The sequence below is a fragment of the Anthonomus grandis genome, chromosome 5 (genome assembly GCF_022605725.1).
Source record: "Anthonomus grandis grandis chromosome 5, icAntGran1.3, whole genome shotgun sequence".
Taxonomy (NCBI): Eukaryota; Metazoa; Arthropoda; class Insecta; order Coleoptera; family Curculionidae; genus Anthonomus; species Anthonomus grandis.
This window is the reverse complement of record NC_065550.1, coordinates 8,296,726-8,313,844: the sequence shown is the minus strand read 5'-3', so window position 1 is coordinate 8,313,844 and position 17,119 is coordinate 8,296,726. Positions and strand designations below refer to the sequence as shown.

General features: G+C 33.4%; 1 protein-coding gene across 5 annotated transcripts in view; it reads left to right on the top strand.

Moving 5' to 3' along the window:
• The window catches only part of LOC126736790 (F-box/LRR-repeat protein 20), an 87,129-nt gene that overhangs the window by 48,151 nt on the left and 21,859 nt on the right, over window positions 1-17,119 (top strand). For 3 of the 5 annotated variants that reach the window (XR_007660772.1, XM_050441328.1, XM_050441329.1), the window contains exon 10: window positions 13,592-13,821. Coding sequence is in view for 3 of the 5 variants with exons in the window: in XM_050441328.1 (XP_050297285.1) it covers window positions 13,592-13,821 (230 nt within the window). In the remaining 2 variants the exon portion in view is untranslated. The remainder of the gene's footprint in view (window positions 1-13,591; window positions 13,822-17,119) is intronic. The other 2 variants (XR_007660773.1, XM_050441331.1) reach the window with 1 other exon arrangement.

Here is a 17,119-nt window from a genome sequence, read left to right as displayed (position 1 = left end):
AATATGCCATGAGCTTGTTGCAGGATTAATTACGCTTTGGACGGGATCTGGAGAATCCTAACTTTTATTCATTTGGTTAAAATATTTAAAAATGACTTTATTCTAAATTTTTCTTTCAAAACTGAGACACCCACCATAATTACAATTGCCTTCGACTCTTAATGGAATTCGCCAATATTTTTCATTAAACCACTATCAATATTATCACCATTTTAATTCTTTGTTATTGTTTACAATATGCTGTGCATGGAGAAGATTTCACGGCAATTGAATTGGTCAACCGGTTTACTAAAGCGGACGCCAGTGGCGCCGCGTGTCGAATTATTACGATTTGGCCCGTAATTGTACTTTCCACTAGGCACTCTATGGTTTGCTTATTAGTGACCTATGTATGGGTTTTGGTTGGGCCCATAGCGGCTAAACCCATAAAGTAACGAGTGAAGTTCCTCAATCTCCGGTCTTGCGCCCAGACGTCTTTTGGACTACTACTTAAGCAGTTCCGCGACGCATCTGGGGGTCTTTCCCTGCCTTAGTAGTGCCGAAAGGTAATGGTAAATGGAGATTTTGCGTGGACTATCGAAAACTAAATTCTGTTACGGCTAAGGATGCTTATCCGATCCCTTTTATTGATAGTATTTTGGACAAATTAAGAAATGCAAAGTATCTTACTTCGTTAGATGTTAACTCTGCATATTGGCAAATCGAGGTTGATGAACATTCACGTGATAAAACTAGTTTTTCTGTCCCTGGTCGGGGACTTTATCGATTTAAGAGAATGCCATTTGGGTTGACGAATGCCCCTGCAACTTGGCAGCGATTGGTAGATACCTTATTGGGAGCTGATTTGGAGCCACATGTCTTTGTTTATTTAGATGACGTAATCTGTATTTCTGAGACTTTTCAGCAACATTTAGAGGTTTTGGAAGAGATTTTCCAGAGATTTCATAGAGCCGGTATAACACTCTCTCAGGATAAGTGTAAATTCTGTCGATCGCAAAACCCATCTGGCAAGCCGTCCTGTTGGTTCCTTCAGACTATGAATCCATTTCAGACTATGATGATCTGTGATCACTTTAAAGGAGTATCCCTCTAAGTAGGGTCGTAATTTCTCGCAAGCATAAATAATGGCCAACAGTTCTCTCTCTGTGGTGGAAAAATTCCTCTCTGCTTTAGACAGAGATCGAGATATGTAACAGATAACATGTTCACCATCATCAAACTCTTGAGATAATACAGCACCGATCCCATACGCTGAGGCATCAGTCTGAACCAAAAAGGGTTTCGAGAAATCAGGACAAGTAAGTACAGGAGCGGAAACTAACGAATTTTTGATGTTCTGAAACGAATTTTGACATTCTGGGGTCCAGTTCCACTTTTTGTGTTTACAAAGAAGAGCGGTAAGGGGAGAAATAACGGTTGAGAACTGAGGAATAAAACGCCTGTACCAGGACGCCATACCGATGACACGTCGGACTTCTGTGGTGTTCTTTGGAGTCGGAATGTTCAATACGGCTGTCACTTTATCCGGGTCGACATGAAGTCCATCTTTATCGACAACATATCCTAAATACTTAAGTTCGGATCGACAGAATTTACACTTATCCTGAGAGAGTGTTATACCGGCTCTATGAAATCTCTGGAAAATCTCTTCCAAAACCTCTAAATGTTGCTGAAAAGTCTCAGAAATACAGATTACGTCATCTAAATAAACAAAGACATGTGGCTCCAAATCAGCTCCCAATAAGGTATCTACCAATCGCTGCCAAGTTGCAGGGGCATTCGTCAACCCAAATGGCATTCTCTTAAATCGATAAAGTCCCCGACCAGGGACAGAAAAACTAGTTTTATCACGTGAATGTTCATCAACCTCGATTTGCCAATATGCAGAGTTAACATCTAACGAAGTAAGATACTTTGCATTTCTTAATTTGTCCAAAATACTATCAATAAAAGGGATCGGATAAGCATCCTTAGCCATAACAGAATTTAGTTTTCGATAGTCCATGCAAAATCTCCATTTACCATTACCTTTCGGTACTACTAAGGCAGGGAAAGACCAGGCAGATTGTGATGGCTCGATAATATCGAGTTGCAGCATGTTATCAACCTCCTCATCGATAATCTTTAGAGTGGCGGGTGAGTATCTATAAGGGCGCAAACGAATGGGTTGGGCATTACCAGTATTAATCTGATGCTTCACTAAATCTGTTCGACCAAGCTTACCACCCATTAAAGAAAAGTATTTTGAAGTCAATTTATCCAAGGCGGATCGCTGTTCGGGGGTTAAAGTTTCCTGAGGAATAATGGCTTCAGTGATACAGATGTCCTGAGACGGCACACCAAAATACCAACAACCATTTTGCAAATCAGGAACGACACCAACAGTTTTCCAAAAATCGGTACCCAATATCAATGGACAACTCAATTTCTCCACTACCAAAACACTGCAAACCGCTACCTTATCATACAAAACAATAGGTAAGTTAATTGCGCCAATCACTTTACTAGAACTATGATTTCCAAAATTGCACTGAGAAAAAGGTGATGATAACAATTGTATGTCTGAACGTTGTAATATATTCCATATGCTTAAACCAATAGCAGTATAAGGTCAATATCCGATATACTCCGGCTTATCATCCCCAGGCCAACCCCGTGGAGCGTGTGAATCAAGTCCTTAAAACCATGTTAAGTTGTTATATTGAGGATAATCATAAGAATTGGGATCGACTTCTACCTAAGGTTGGTTCTGCCATAAGATCTTCGGTGCATGAAGCCACCGGGCTCACTCCCTATTTTATGAATTTTTCTAGAGAATATATGCCCTCGGGCGACCAACACAATAATAGGGATGTTCCCAGTATCACGGTTGGCGACTTTATGGCACGTTCACGTGAATTAAGTAAAGTATATAGGGACGTTGAGGAAAGACCCCCAGATGCGTCGCGGAACTGCTTAAGTAGTAGTCCAAAAGACAGATCTTTTAGAGACATTTGGAAAAAAGTACTTCAAATTTTTCGAAAGCCGTTCAAGCAATCGAGTACTTCTTTTGAAGCAAATAAGTTGGTTGGCGTAGAAACCTAAAACAAGCAATTATACTCTTAAAACCTACCAAAAAACCTCCACGTTTATGGACCGTATAATAATTGTAACATGTGTTTCTTTCTTTGTCCCCTAAAGCAATGCCAATTTACCAAGTTTCTGAAATAGAGAATGTATAAGCAATTTTTGAATGAATCGAGAAGAAAGATTTTAAAACTGTCATTTCAACGCAGGCTAGCGTCCAAACTGAATAAATTTGTACTAAGGTAAAGTTAGTTAAATCTCTAATTTTAATCTGACATATGCGGCTTTTGTAAAGACTTTTCATAGATGATGATTGAACTTTGGATCAAATAATTGTACTAATAATTTATTTCTTCTTCTGGCTGCTGTCATTGTTGTTGTTGGTTTGTTTTTTCTTCTTGCCAATGAACTTTAAATATGTTGTTATTTCAATATGTAAGGTCAAAATAATATAAATAGTATTTATCGGACTCAACGTTTTGTCATTTCGTTACTGTAATATTTTTTTCTGAGCTTAGGATTCTGTATTTTTATCCTCTGGTTAGTGGCCTTCTACCAATCTTTAAGCATTATCAGATTTATTAAGAAAATATTCGTCGCCTTTAAAAGTATATTTTGTTTAATGTAGTAGTCTGGCGGAGCTCATTGTATAATCATTATTATATTTTCCAATTTAATATTTTCTTGAATAAATATTCATTGCATTCTGAATACTGCTGATTCTAACAGGTTATGGGCCTAGAAGTGCAAGACACTTTTTTTAAGCTATTTACGTTTAATTAGTTTAGAGTTTGTTTAGTCTTGTCATCGACGTAAAAAAATTTAATGGCGAATAACAAAAGCGCGATAATCGGTTCGTCGATTGATAAACTTAAAAGACGTGAAAATTATTCGGTATGGAAGTTTCAAATGAATGCGTTATTAAAGTTAGACGGACTTTGGAATTGTATTACCGGACAATGGGCTGCAGATGTCGATAGTGCGACAAAAAGTGCGACGTGAAGAGAAAGCTTTGTCCAAAATAATTCTTTCCCTTGACAAGTGAACGTTAGAACGTTAGAAAGAAGATGCATGGAGTGCACTTGAAAAAGCGTTTGAAGATAAAGGCTTGCATAGAAGATTAAGACTACTAAGAAGTTTGTGCTCAATAAAATTGGAAGATTTTAGTACCATGTAAGAGTATGTCAATGAAGTTATAGCCCTTTCTCAGCCTTATATCCATTAGTAAACCTCTAGATGATGAATTTCTAGGAGTTATAATGTTGCAGCGACTCACTGAAGAATATGAGCCGATGGTTATGGCTCTTGAAAATTCGGCTGTTGATATAACGTCGGACATTGTCAAGACAAAAAGTGGAAAAATGGCAAATTAAGCGGTGATAATGCTAATGCTCTAGCTGCCAGGAAATACAAAAAAACCTCCGTGGTGCTGGAGCTGCAAACAAAAGGGCCATTATAAAAATCAATGTCCTGCTCGAAATAAAAAGGATTCAGTCCATGATAAATCCTCAAATCCTAGCAAAAATAGGGATAATCGGGGAGGAAAAAGTGTTTTATTTGCTGCTGCTCTGGGTGTTAATATGAAAGCATCGGCTTGGTATGTTGACAGTGGTGCGTCCTCTCATATGACAGGAAATCGTAGTTTGCTGAAAGACATTACTGATTTGCACTGAGGACAGGAAATTATAGTTGCAAATGACTCTAAACTTTGTGTCAATGGAACCGGCAACAGTGTTGTGAAACTAGGGGTAGATGGCAGGGAAATGGAATGTAGAAGTAAAGTATGTTCCAGATCTTTCTGTTAATTTTTTATCTGTCAACTCTATTGTTTCAAAAGGATACTGTGTTTATTTTGAACTCACGGGTGCAAAATTGTTGATCAGGAAAGTGAAGAACCGGTGGCTACGGCGACAAATGTTGATGGCATATATAAACTGGATGTAATTCCAGATTATGTCAACGCCGCAAGTATCTCAAATACACAGATGCTGTGGCATAGAAGATTAGGACATCTAAACCATTATAGCATGAAACTGGCTACAAAATGGGTTGGCAACAGGTATTTCTTACTCAGAAAAGTTGTCTTAAAGGTCAACAAGCAAGAAAACCGTTTCCCTATAAAAAAGACAAAGAGGTTGTGTCATATAAATTGGACCTTATTCACTCAGATCTTATGGGACCTATGGAAGTTGAATCTTTTGGTGGTAAAAAATATATATTTACCTTAATAGATGATAACAGCAGAAAAATATTTTGTTATTTTAAGGACAAAAAATGCGGTTCCTCAAAAATTCAAGGAGTTTTGCTGTATGGTGGCAAATCAAGTAGAACGAAACATTAAAGAATGGATAATGGCGGTGAATATTGCAACAAAAAATTAGAAAAATTCTTGCGTGATTGTGGGATTAAGCATGAATTGACAGTGCCGTACAGTCCTCAACAGAATGGAGTAGCGGAACGATACAATCGCTCCATACTTCAAAAAGTTTGTTCTATGCTGATTGATTCTAATAGTCCAAAGGAAATGTGAGCGAAAGCAGCCAACACAGCGGTATATTTGTTAAATCGTTCTCCAGCAAAGAAAATACCTGGATTTGCGCCAGAAGAAAAATGGACTGGCAAAAAAGTTGATATAAGCCACCTGATGATATTTGGGTGTCGGGCTTATGTTCACATACCAGACGTGAAACGAAGGAAATTGGATGCTAAGAGCAAGGAATACATCGTGGCTTCCTGTGAAAATAGTGTTGGATATCGAGTTTTGGATAAAATTTTTTTTTCCTTGTAATTTTTATTGACCTATAAAACTGTAAATTTTGACAAATAAACTATTTTGATTTGATTTGAAGTAACCATAATTTAAAGATAGCCAGAGATGTTGTATTTTTAGAAGACTCAGTCACAGTGGATCTTACTAGCTTGGATGTTCACACTTTGTAAGATACTCTAAAAGTCATAACACCTGTAGAGACCAATTTAAACATTTTCATTCAATTTGGGCCAAGCTGTGTAAAAAAAAGGATTGTGATAGAAAAAAATCTATATTAAAAAAATTGAAACGTTTTAACTTAACTTGGCTTCAATTAATGGATTTATGTTAATTAAAAGTGTATGTATGTGTTTATGCAGTATCGATTTAATAATATTTTGTTGCCTTAAATCTAAAATTTCTAAATTACTAAAATTTTCTGCTTTTCTGTAAGCTTCTAGTTTAACTTTTTTGACTTTTCTATATTAACTATCTTTTTCCACGTTTTGTCATATACAATTTCATCTAACCCTCATTCTGTAAATAAGCAAAATAAGACTTAAGTTCTAAAAATGATCGCTCTCACATGTAGGATAAAATGGTGAACAGTGGGTTACACTACAAAAATAAATTTCAATAATATCTCTTCGTGGGAACCTCATTGTTTTTGTGTTTATTAAACAGGAGATTTCTTAAAGACATAGTAATATTTAAAGATATGATGCTTGGACCCATTTTAAGAAGAAAAAACATTGAATGTGTGTCCTTACAAGTCCGTTTTGAGATACAGGGTCGTAAAGCTTTTTAAAAAATCAAGTTTCTTATACCTGACATTATATCCGTGCATCTGACAAGTATTTTTTTTAGTATTAGAGATTCATTTTCGAATAAATCTAATCTAGTAATGTGCTTTTAGTCAATCCACAAACATTTTTATACCTCATCGGACGGAGAAAGAATTGATCCTGAAGTAAATCGATTCTTATTTTTTACGTGAAAGTGAAAACCAAGAGATGAAATGTACTGAAAAATTAATTAGACGTATTTTTTCTCCAAAAATATTTAATGAAAAACCTGGAAGGACGCCTCTGATAAAGAAAATATAAATTGTGTACATTAGAAAATGCATCTTGATGCATAGAAGAATGTATCCATGTACCAAATTTCATTTTCTCATACGAGAATCACATATGTCTCTAATATTATCCAGCTATTATAAAAAAAAAAACATTTTTATATTAAACCTAACAACATGCCAACTTTAAATTTTTTAAATAAGCAATGGACATAGAAAACCACATGAATTGCCTTTTAATGCAATGTTAACCGTTCAAAATTAAAAAAACTAAGAGTTTTTCAGAGTTAACGTCAAGGATTCATAGACTACCAAATTTTTAGAAAATTTGGTACTCTATTGCGGGGTTATAAAATTCCACGTATTTCATATTGCCGTAAGTATTTGTTTTTTATTATTATGGAAAAGAGGGGGACGTCTCAAAAAATAAATAAAATAGTAAACAGTAAATTAAAGTAAAGAAATAAAATTAAAAAACTAAAATCATACAAATTAGATTTCAAAATAATTAATTAACATTATAAATTATTCTAAATTGAAAAAATAGGAAAATTGAAGAATTGTATTTTTTTTTTAATTTAGGTTTTAAACTTAAAAAAAAATATTTTTTGTGGTAAAATCTAGCTGTAGCTAAAAAATTTAGTATTTCTCTGTATAATTCCTTTTGTTGTAACGTTACGCATTTTCGAATATGGGAAACCCTTAGAACATTAAAAGGCTAGAATTAGTAAACAACAACTTTGTTTGAGTTCAATATGTGCACAGGGGCAAGGGGGGTATTTTGTTTACAAACATATTCATCCATTTTCTGTTGCCAAGTTTACATGCATTTTCAAAAAAAAAATTTAAGCTATACAAGGTGTCCCCTTTTAAATGGTCAAAAATGCTAGAATATATACAGGAGCCATAAAGAAGTAGTTAGAGATAGGACAGCGATAGTAGGAAAAGAGCCGTTTCCAAAATACAGGATGTTGAGATTTAAAAAAAAAATAGATTTTTTTCCTTTGTATTAAAAACGCTTATAGCGATTTGAATGAAACTTTTAGGTTTTAAATGATAAGTGGTGAGGCAATTTTTTGAGGAATTGCAGGGAATTTAATCTGCCAGGAACAAAATTGCAGCATGTGTATATTAATTTTTTTATAAAAAAAAGATGGGCCTTTGTTTTTTTTTGAAAAAAAAATCTTTTCGTAATATTTTGTTCATTTTTAATAAAACAAATCCCTTGCATTTTTGCGCTCCGACGCACCGTTTTCGTGCAAAAAAATAAAATCGATACAAGGATCCCTCAAAACTTTTATGTCGCAACGAAAATTTTAATATCATTACAATAAAAAATAAATAATTTAACTAAACAATAAACAACTTAAAAAGAACAATTGAAGCAATAAATAATAAAAAACGATTTAAACAATAAACAATTCAAACCAAATGCTCAAAGTGTCCTCCATGCATTTCCACACATTTTCTGCTCCTGTTGACCCAAGATGTACGCGAGCAAAGACCCCTGGATGGTTTCTCAGAAAGTCCGCAGCCACCACAACTCGAGCAACTAGGTCTTCTCTCTTGGTTACAGGTGTTGCGTAGATTAGATGTTCCATGGCGCCCCAGACAAAAAAGTCTAAAGGTATCAGATCAAGTGACCTTGCTGGCCAAGGGACCGGACCACATCTACCAATCTACCTGTTGTTGTAGTTCTGATCTAAGAAAGCCCTTACAGTATGAGCGAAATGATCTCTAATATTCTGTCTGACAACATTATTTGCAATTAGGTATGGTATCTCGATCGCCTGTAAAAATTGACATGCATCTCCTAAAAAAATTGACTCATATACCGTAAAAATACAATAGTAGGTATGCACCGACACTAAACATAACAAAAACATGTACACACTTTGTTATTATTATTTATTTTATGGAGATTACCATAAAAAACTGCCTAAAATTTTCGGGAAATAAAAAGAAACTAATTAAATAAAAATAATAAAATAAAGAACTCTGGCTTGTTTTGCTGATTTTATTTTTTTTTGCAAAAAAACGGTGTTTCAAACCACAAAAATGCAAGGGCTGTGTTTTGTTAGAAATAAATAAGATATTAAGAAAAAATATATATATATATTTTTTTAAACCAGTTAGTACTTGTTCTTTTATAAAAAATTTAACGTTCATACAAGTCCGTCCCGGGACAATTCAAATTACTTGCAATTCCTCAAAAAATTGTCTCACCACCTATCATTTAAAACCTCAAAAATTCATTTAAATCGCTTAAAGCGTTTTTAATACAGAGGGAAAAAACGTTTTTTTTTTTTTAATTTCAACACCCTGTATTTTGGAAACGAGGCACCGACCATCGATGTCCTATCTCAAACTACTTTTTTATGGCTCTTGTATATACTATAGCATTTTTGACTATTTGAAAGGGGACACCCCGTATATAAACACATATAATAATGTTAACTTAACTTATTGATGTTAGATTTTGGCTTAGAAATAAAAAATAGAAATAGATATATGTTATTCTAAGCGCAAAAATAACAGCTTCAAAGCAAAAAAATTATTAACATTCTAATTCCTAAAACCGCTTCTAAAAAATTTGATATGGCAAAAGCTGATGTTATGATGCGAAATGTTATCTTGACAAAGGAAGTTCTGTGTTTTTTCTTCAAATGTTGGTTAAAAAATGAAAAAGGTTGAGTCATTTCAGTGTTTTTGTGAACTGTTACGATAGTAAAAACTTGTGTCGTTTATGCCGCACCATGGGAAAAAGGCGATTTAAGCCGATATTTTCACAAATAAATACCGATATTGTCATAACATCATATCAAGGGACAACCTTCGTCATAAACCTAGAATAATAAAAACTTATTAAGAAATCTGTAATAATTATAAAATATTTTATTTCCATAAAAATACTTTTTATATCTATTAATAATAAATACTTATCATGTAAATATTCTTTGACGACGTCACTGGTAAAGATTACTTGTGTGGGTAGAATCAACAATGCGATCGAGCGGCGATGCGATGTTGTTGCCTTTTTCTCTAACATACATTATATACATTTATTTAACTTTGAATGTTTACTTCTTTATAGAGTATCTTATCAGATTTTATGAAAAAAAAAACTTCATATTTTATTAAAGAAGAATAGTATTGTTTTGCGCCTGTTAAAATAAGTGATAAATTTTTATATTATAAAGTGTGTTTTTTGCCATTTTTACATAAGCATTTGGCATTATTGCATCAGAGATGTTACAAGCAAACAAACTGCCCATAGTTCCACGGTAATGCTAGTTCTAGCCTTTCAATGTTCTAAGGGGACACCATTTAAAAAAAGTACTTTCTAAAAAGAGATCTATTAATTTAGCTCCTCCTTTATTAAATTTTGATATACATTTAAACAAATTTGTTATACCTTTTCAGCACTGGAAAACGAACCTGTTATAATTGTTAAATAATCAATATACCCTACCCCTACATTTTTTATTAACCTAAAATCACCTGTCATGCTATTAATAAAGTAAATTGCCCTTATAACTTGAATAAGACGCAGTTAAAATTAAGAAAAAATTATAACACTGTGTCCGTATAGAACATACAGTGGCCGCCTAAATTTCCGCATAAGTTCGATAAAAATTAGAGACATGATTTTTTGAGAAAACGCTCGGACCCATCGATTTTTATTTTAAGTTTTAAGCGCATTATTTCACATAAATTTTTGTATACAGGGTGGAACAAAAAAAAGATATGACGTCATCGGTCATTTTTTTAAATGGAATGCTATATTTTTTATTGCATTTATGAAATATAGACGAAATTCCAAGCAAGTTTTTTTATAACACACCTTATCTCAAAACTCAACTGTTTCATAATATTTACATTTAACTAACAAGAAAGCAAGTTAGTACGTCTATTTACAAATTAAGATAAAATGCAGGATAAAACGTTATAAACTGTGAAAACTCTTATTAATGTATCAAGTGTTCAAACTGATCCCCATTTACTTCTTGGCAGAAAGCAGACGGTTTACAAACTCATGTAAAACATTATCAATTATTTCGGGTGATATACGTCTAATTTCATATCTAATTCTATTTTTCAAATCTTCTACGTTGTTTGGCTTCTCAATATAAACTTTACTTTTTAGATACCCTCATAGAAAATAGTCGCAGGGATTTAGATCTGGTAACCTGGCCGGCCACTCTATTGGCCCTCTTCGTCCTATCCATTCCTAGGAACACTGTATCCAAGTATTTACGGACATCTCGAAAGAAATGTGGCGGTCCGCCGTCTTGCTGAAACCACAAATTATTTGTCGGGACAGCAGGGTCTTGTTCGTCTGGCTAAAGGGCAGTCAAAGCAGAGATAACATCTTCTTGAAGAAAATTCAAATAGCGTTGTCCTGTTAAATTTCAAAAAATATGGCCCTATTAATTTATTTTCCACGATACCAGCCGAAACATTAATAGATTACGGTACTGTGTATGAGCCTCAGTTGCCCAGTGTGGATTTGACACGAACCAGTACCGACAATTTTGACGATTTACGACACCGTTTAAACAAAAAGTTGCTTTATCTTTATTTATGGTATTCATTTGCTTTTAAGATGCGTATTACTGACGTTCCGGCTATATTATTATCAACTGAAATTTGTGAAGTACATTGTTTGGATTTTCTTCGACGGAGAGCAGAACGTTTAATTTTGTTTCTTCAGAAATTTTTGGACGACCTTATCTTGGCAAATCCCTAACATGACCTGAAGTTATGAATTTGTGCTCTATTCTACTAACTGTTGACTGAGAAATAGGATGGTTTGGGTATTTGGCATTAAACAGTTCACTTACTTCTTTTTGCGTGTGCACTCTATCCTCGTACCCTAGCATCATCAAAATTTCAATTCGTTGGGTTTCCGTTAAATTAGCCATAATTTATTTTGATAAAAACTATTAATTTTCGAACTGACAGTGACATTCGAAAATGGAAAATCTTTACAAATGCAACCATGGAAATAGAAACAATTGGCAGTGTTTATAACATTATTTTTATCCTCGATTTTACCTTAATTTGTAAATAGATGTACTTATTTGTTTTCTTGTTATTTAAATGTAAATATTTCGGAAACAGTTGAGTTTTGAGATAAGGTGTGTTATACGAAACTTGCTTGGAATTTCGCCTATATTTCATAAATGCAATAGAATATATAGCATTCCACTTAAAAAAATGACCGATGACGTCATATCTTTTTTTTTCCACCCTGCATACAAAAATTTATGTAAAATAATGCGCAACTTAAAATAAAAATCGACGGGTCCGAGCATTTTCTCAAAAAATCATGTATCTAATTTTTATTGAATTTATGCGGAACTTTGGGCGGTCACTGTATGTAAAACCTATTACGTGCTCGTATTATGGTCTATTAACGGCCACACGAAACGTTTTAATTTGAGTATTATTTCGTATAATCCTTTAAACCCACTTTTGGTCAAAAAAGGCAAGCTGGGACAGAAAAAAAACCAGTAAGTCCATTTAAGTAAATATTCACGCGTGCTTATAATTTTAGCGACAATTTGCATTATTTTTTTTTGTTACGTTTGGTTGCTATGTCTTCCAGAGGGAAAAATTGGGTTAATGGTGTGTTAATGGCACTTGCCAAAAATATTTGTACCAGTTTATACAATTCAAGATTAGATTAACATATTTAGACTGAAGTAAAATCTGTATTGTTGTAACGAATTCATAATGAGTTACTTATTTTATTTGGTATTACGTCACTTATAGCAAAAATCAATTTAGACATTACTATCTCACAAGCTCAAAAATTGAAAAGAGGAAAAAAATGGACTTATTCACGTATTAAAAAAAAATGTGAACTCAAATCTATAATGATACCGCTCGATATACTTAATTTAAGTTCAATAAGTTTTAAATACAATAATTTACTTGAGGTATAATATATTTTTTTATATACCTAAATATATAGGATTAATAGATTAAACCTCAGCTTTGGTTTAATCTATTAGTCTCTGATCTCGTTCCTTCTTTTCAATATCTTACCTAACTTTGTCATGAATATTAAAATTAAAAAACGATAAAAACAACGAGAAGAATTACTTTTTAAAAAATACCTAATTTGAGCTCAGCTCCTAGGTATATAAAAATATTATCTATTATACCTTAAGTAAATTATTGTATTTAAAACTTATTGAACTTAAATTAAATTAAGTATATCGACCGGTATCATTATAGATTTGAGTTCATATTTCTTTTAAATACGTGAATAAGTCTATTTTCTTATTCTTTTGAACTTTTGAGCCTGTGAGATAGTAATTTCTAAATTGATTTTTGCTATAAGTGACGTAATAACCAATAAAATAAGTAACTCACATTTAGACTGGCTAGATCGACAAGAAATAAAAACACAAAAAGCCAACCATACAATGTACAAATTGTATGGTTGACTTTAAGTTAACGACCTAAAGACTTTGTCTAAAAGATTACTACGAATTAAAAATAAAGATACTGAAGAAAATTTTATTTATTTAAATACTTGCCTAATATCCAAGAAAATAGGTGAATGATTATGAAATTGTCAAAATAATATAGATTTTACTTATTTGTAATTGTAGTTATTCAAAATATTTCGTAATAAATGTAGGGGAATCAACTTTATAAATACTAAGTTTGTAAGAATTTCTTTATAGACACTGTCCCATTGTGAACTGATAACGGACGAAGGAATCCGACACTTGTCTATGTCTCCTTGCGCCGCAGAAAACCTCACTGTCCTCGAACTGGACAACTGTCCTTTAGTTACTGATGCTTCTCTGGAACACTTGACCTCATGCCATAACCTGCAGAGGATTGAACTTTATGACTGTCAGCTCATCACTAGAGTAGGAATTAAAAGACTCAAAGTAAGTGACGTTATCAGGTAAGGATTTCATTTTAAAAAACAGAATCCTCAAAGGTTATAGATCAATTCGTTAATATTTTTCTTTAATTCGTACAGCACAATGTTTTGATGGTTTTTATAGAATCTTATTTCTTTTTGAAGACATTACTAAAGAATTTTTACGATTGGCTTAATTTTTATTTCATATCAAGTTTAATGGTTATTGCAATGGTTATTTTAATGTTGTACAGGGTGGCCAAATTAGCGAAGTAAGCTGCTGTATATCAAGCTGTTTACCTGGCAACAATGGGATTTTTTTTTAATTATGCATATATGGCCATGAGAAAATTCTGGTAAATTATTGCCAAGTTTCGTATTTTACCCCTAGATGTCTAATATTTTAATAACAAAATTTTACATCGTCACAAAATTTCCTTATGATGCACATACGAAAACGAAAGTATATTTTTTTAATGTACTTATATCTTTTTACAATATCTTTGTACACTGTGTCCCATTTTAGCTATAATGGCAGATTATCTTGCTTAATATTAAAGGTAGCACCTTGCGGTCACAACCTTGTGCCGTCAAACTTTTGATGTTGCAAATAATTTTTCACAGTCATAAAAACTGCCAAGAGATGAAAAACAAACATAATCAGTTCAAAAAATTGTTTGATGCCCGGAATTCATGATTCGTACATTTAATAGTTTATTTTCAAAATAGTCTATTTGCCATCAAGTGTATGTGTAGATCGCTGGAATAAAATTTAATATTAGAATCTTAAATTGTACAACACTCGAGACAAAAAGGACTGTCCCGCGATTTTAATAACCGATTCACATGGGTTTCTACCGATACTCATATGTAGGCAATTTAGCTACTTGATTGTCAATACCTTCCTTTAATCCCACTGAACGACCACCTAAATAAAACCCCCTATTCATGAGGCAGCTGAAATTACTCAAACTTTTTTCTAACTAATAGATCATATAATAATTACTGACTATTTGAGCATCTTCCGGTCAGCTACGCTAAATCTCAACATTTCTTATCATACAAATACAAATAGTTTATTGCGTTTTATACAAAAATGTTAACACTCGTCAAAACTTATATATGAATAGACTTCCAAATTAGTTCAAATTAAATTTACAATTAGCTGTTATGATTTTGAAAATAAAAGGAACAAAATAGGCACTTATTAACACATAAATAGTCGAGAAACATTAGGCATAAATAAAAATAATAATATTATTTATACTAAGGGTAAATATATATAAATTGACATTAAAATCAGCTAGACTTGTGTGAATAGGTGACATTAAGATCAACAAGTTGTTGTTTATTGTTGATTCTAGTTTGCCCACAATAACACCTACAATTTAACCCATGTTAAAAATAATTCTACGCTCCTATTATAAATGTGTTTTAATTATAACTAAGAAACCTAGACTTAGTGTCCTGAGGATGACTTCATATAAGTCGAAACGTCGACATTTAAGTAAACAGGTTTCTGTTTTATTTCTGACCCCACCCAATATTTCAATAAAATTTGTCGACATAAAGGCCCTCCTTTGGTGGGAATAAAATAAATGTATTAATTTCGTAATGTAACTTTCTTGCCTCTTAAGCTTTACTCGTATCTAGCTTTGTTTTGAGGAAAAAAATAAAAATCTGTGCCTGGCCCTATTAAAACAAATACTAAATTCGCATCGATTATTGAGATTCATTTAATTTCTTTTCAAAATTTAACTTAGCCTAAGTAACAGATACATACAATGGCAGATTTTCATAACAAATGCTGGAAATGACTGCCTCCTGCGGCGATACAACCCTCCATTCAATCCATACAACCCTCCATTTCAATAGAAGGAACTGGTCCTGCATCATACACCAGGTTTTTAACATGGCTCCAAGCTATTGGACCTGCTCGGCCGATCCAGCGTCTGGAGAATTCAAAGTCTAAATTTTCGCCGACAGTTATTCGAAAATGGGAAGGGGCTCCATCGTGCATAAAATAAATATTTTTGCGAATATTCAACGGCACATTCTCCAATAAACCGGGTAAATGATTCTATAAAAAGTCCAGGTATGTATCACCATTCGGGGAAAAATAAATGGACCAATTAAAAAGTTTGCAACAATCCCTGCCCAAATATTCAAACTGAACTGCTCTTGGTGGTTCGACTGTCGTGGAGATTTTCAATTTTTCAAACATGGATGTTATGGTAATTAACGACCCCATCGCGGGTAAATTGGGCTTCGTCCGAGATGAAAAGTTCGGATTCCTGGCACAATTATTTAGTATCCATCTTGCGAAGTGTACCCGCTGAGGAAAATCTCGTGGGAGCAAACCCTGCACGAGCTGATATGGTATGGATAAGAACTATTTTCATGTAAAACCCTCCAAACTGTCGATTGACGAAGGTTGAAATCCCGTGCAATTTATCTCGTCCTTAACGCAGGATTCTGCTCAATAAGTTGCAGAATTTCCTCTTGCGTCATCACATTGCGGACTTCACGCGGCCTACCAACATTCATTCTAATAGTTTGAAATCTTCCAAATTCTCGGAGATGCTGATGAGAGTTGCTGAAATTTCTGCAGTTGGGCAGCCGACAATGAGGAAATCTTAATGAGTACATCCTACGAGCTTCAAGCGCGTTTCCATCAGCCAGACCATGAACAAAACTAATCTCTGCAAAGTGCTCAAATGAAAATGGTTCATTTTCCATTTTTAAAAGAAAAGTTAAATGAAGAACAATCACACAAAAAAAATTAAACTGACTGTAAACACCAAAACGTCAATAATGACAAATATGTCATGGTTATGGAGAAAAACAAATTACTGCTAACAAAGGTCACAGCCCCCTACTTACTCATTTGTTTTAATAGAGCCAGGCACAGATTATTACCAAATTTTATTTAAATCGACTGAAAGGATTTTAAATAATTGATAAAAAGCCCATTTTCTTAAAAAACTTTTACACTCTATATCTAGAGAACGAAGCAAGTTAGGCTAGCTATTTTTGGCTGGTAAATATGCTCTTGAAATCTTTGCACTCAATTTTGAATCACCCTGTATATGTAAATGTAAATAGGTTGTAATATTTTATTATTTTTATTTAGGTCTAATGATTCCTTTAGGGGCACACATGTAACCTATTTTCACTCAACTTGTAAATTCCTTTTAATAAGCTTTTGGAGAAAAAAGTTGACCATTTGTAGACACTTTGAATAAACAACTTAGATCGGGATATCGAAAACTGTAAAAGATACAAGGCTGGTTAAATGGAGGCTACACATGATTACTGGAAATGCTGAATGTAGAAAATC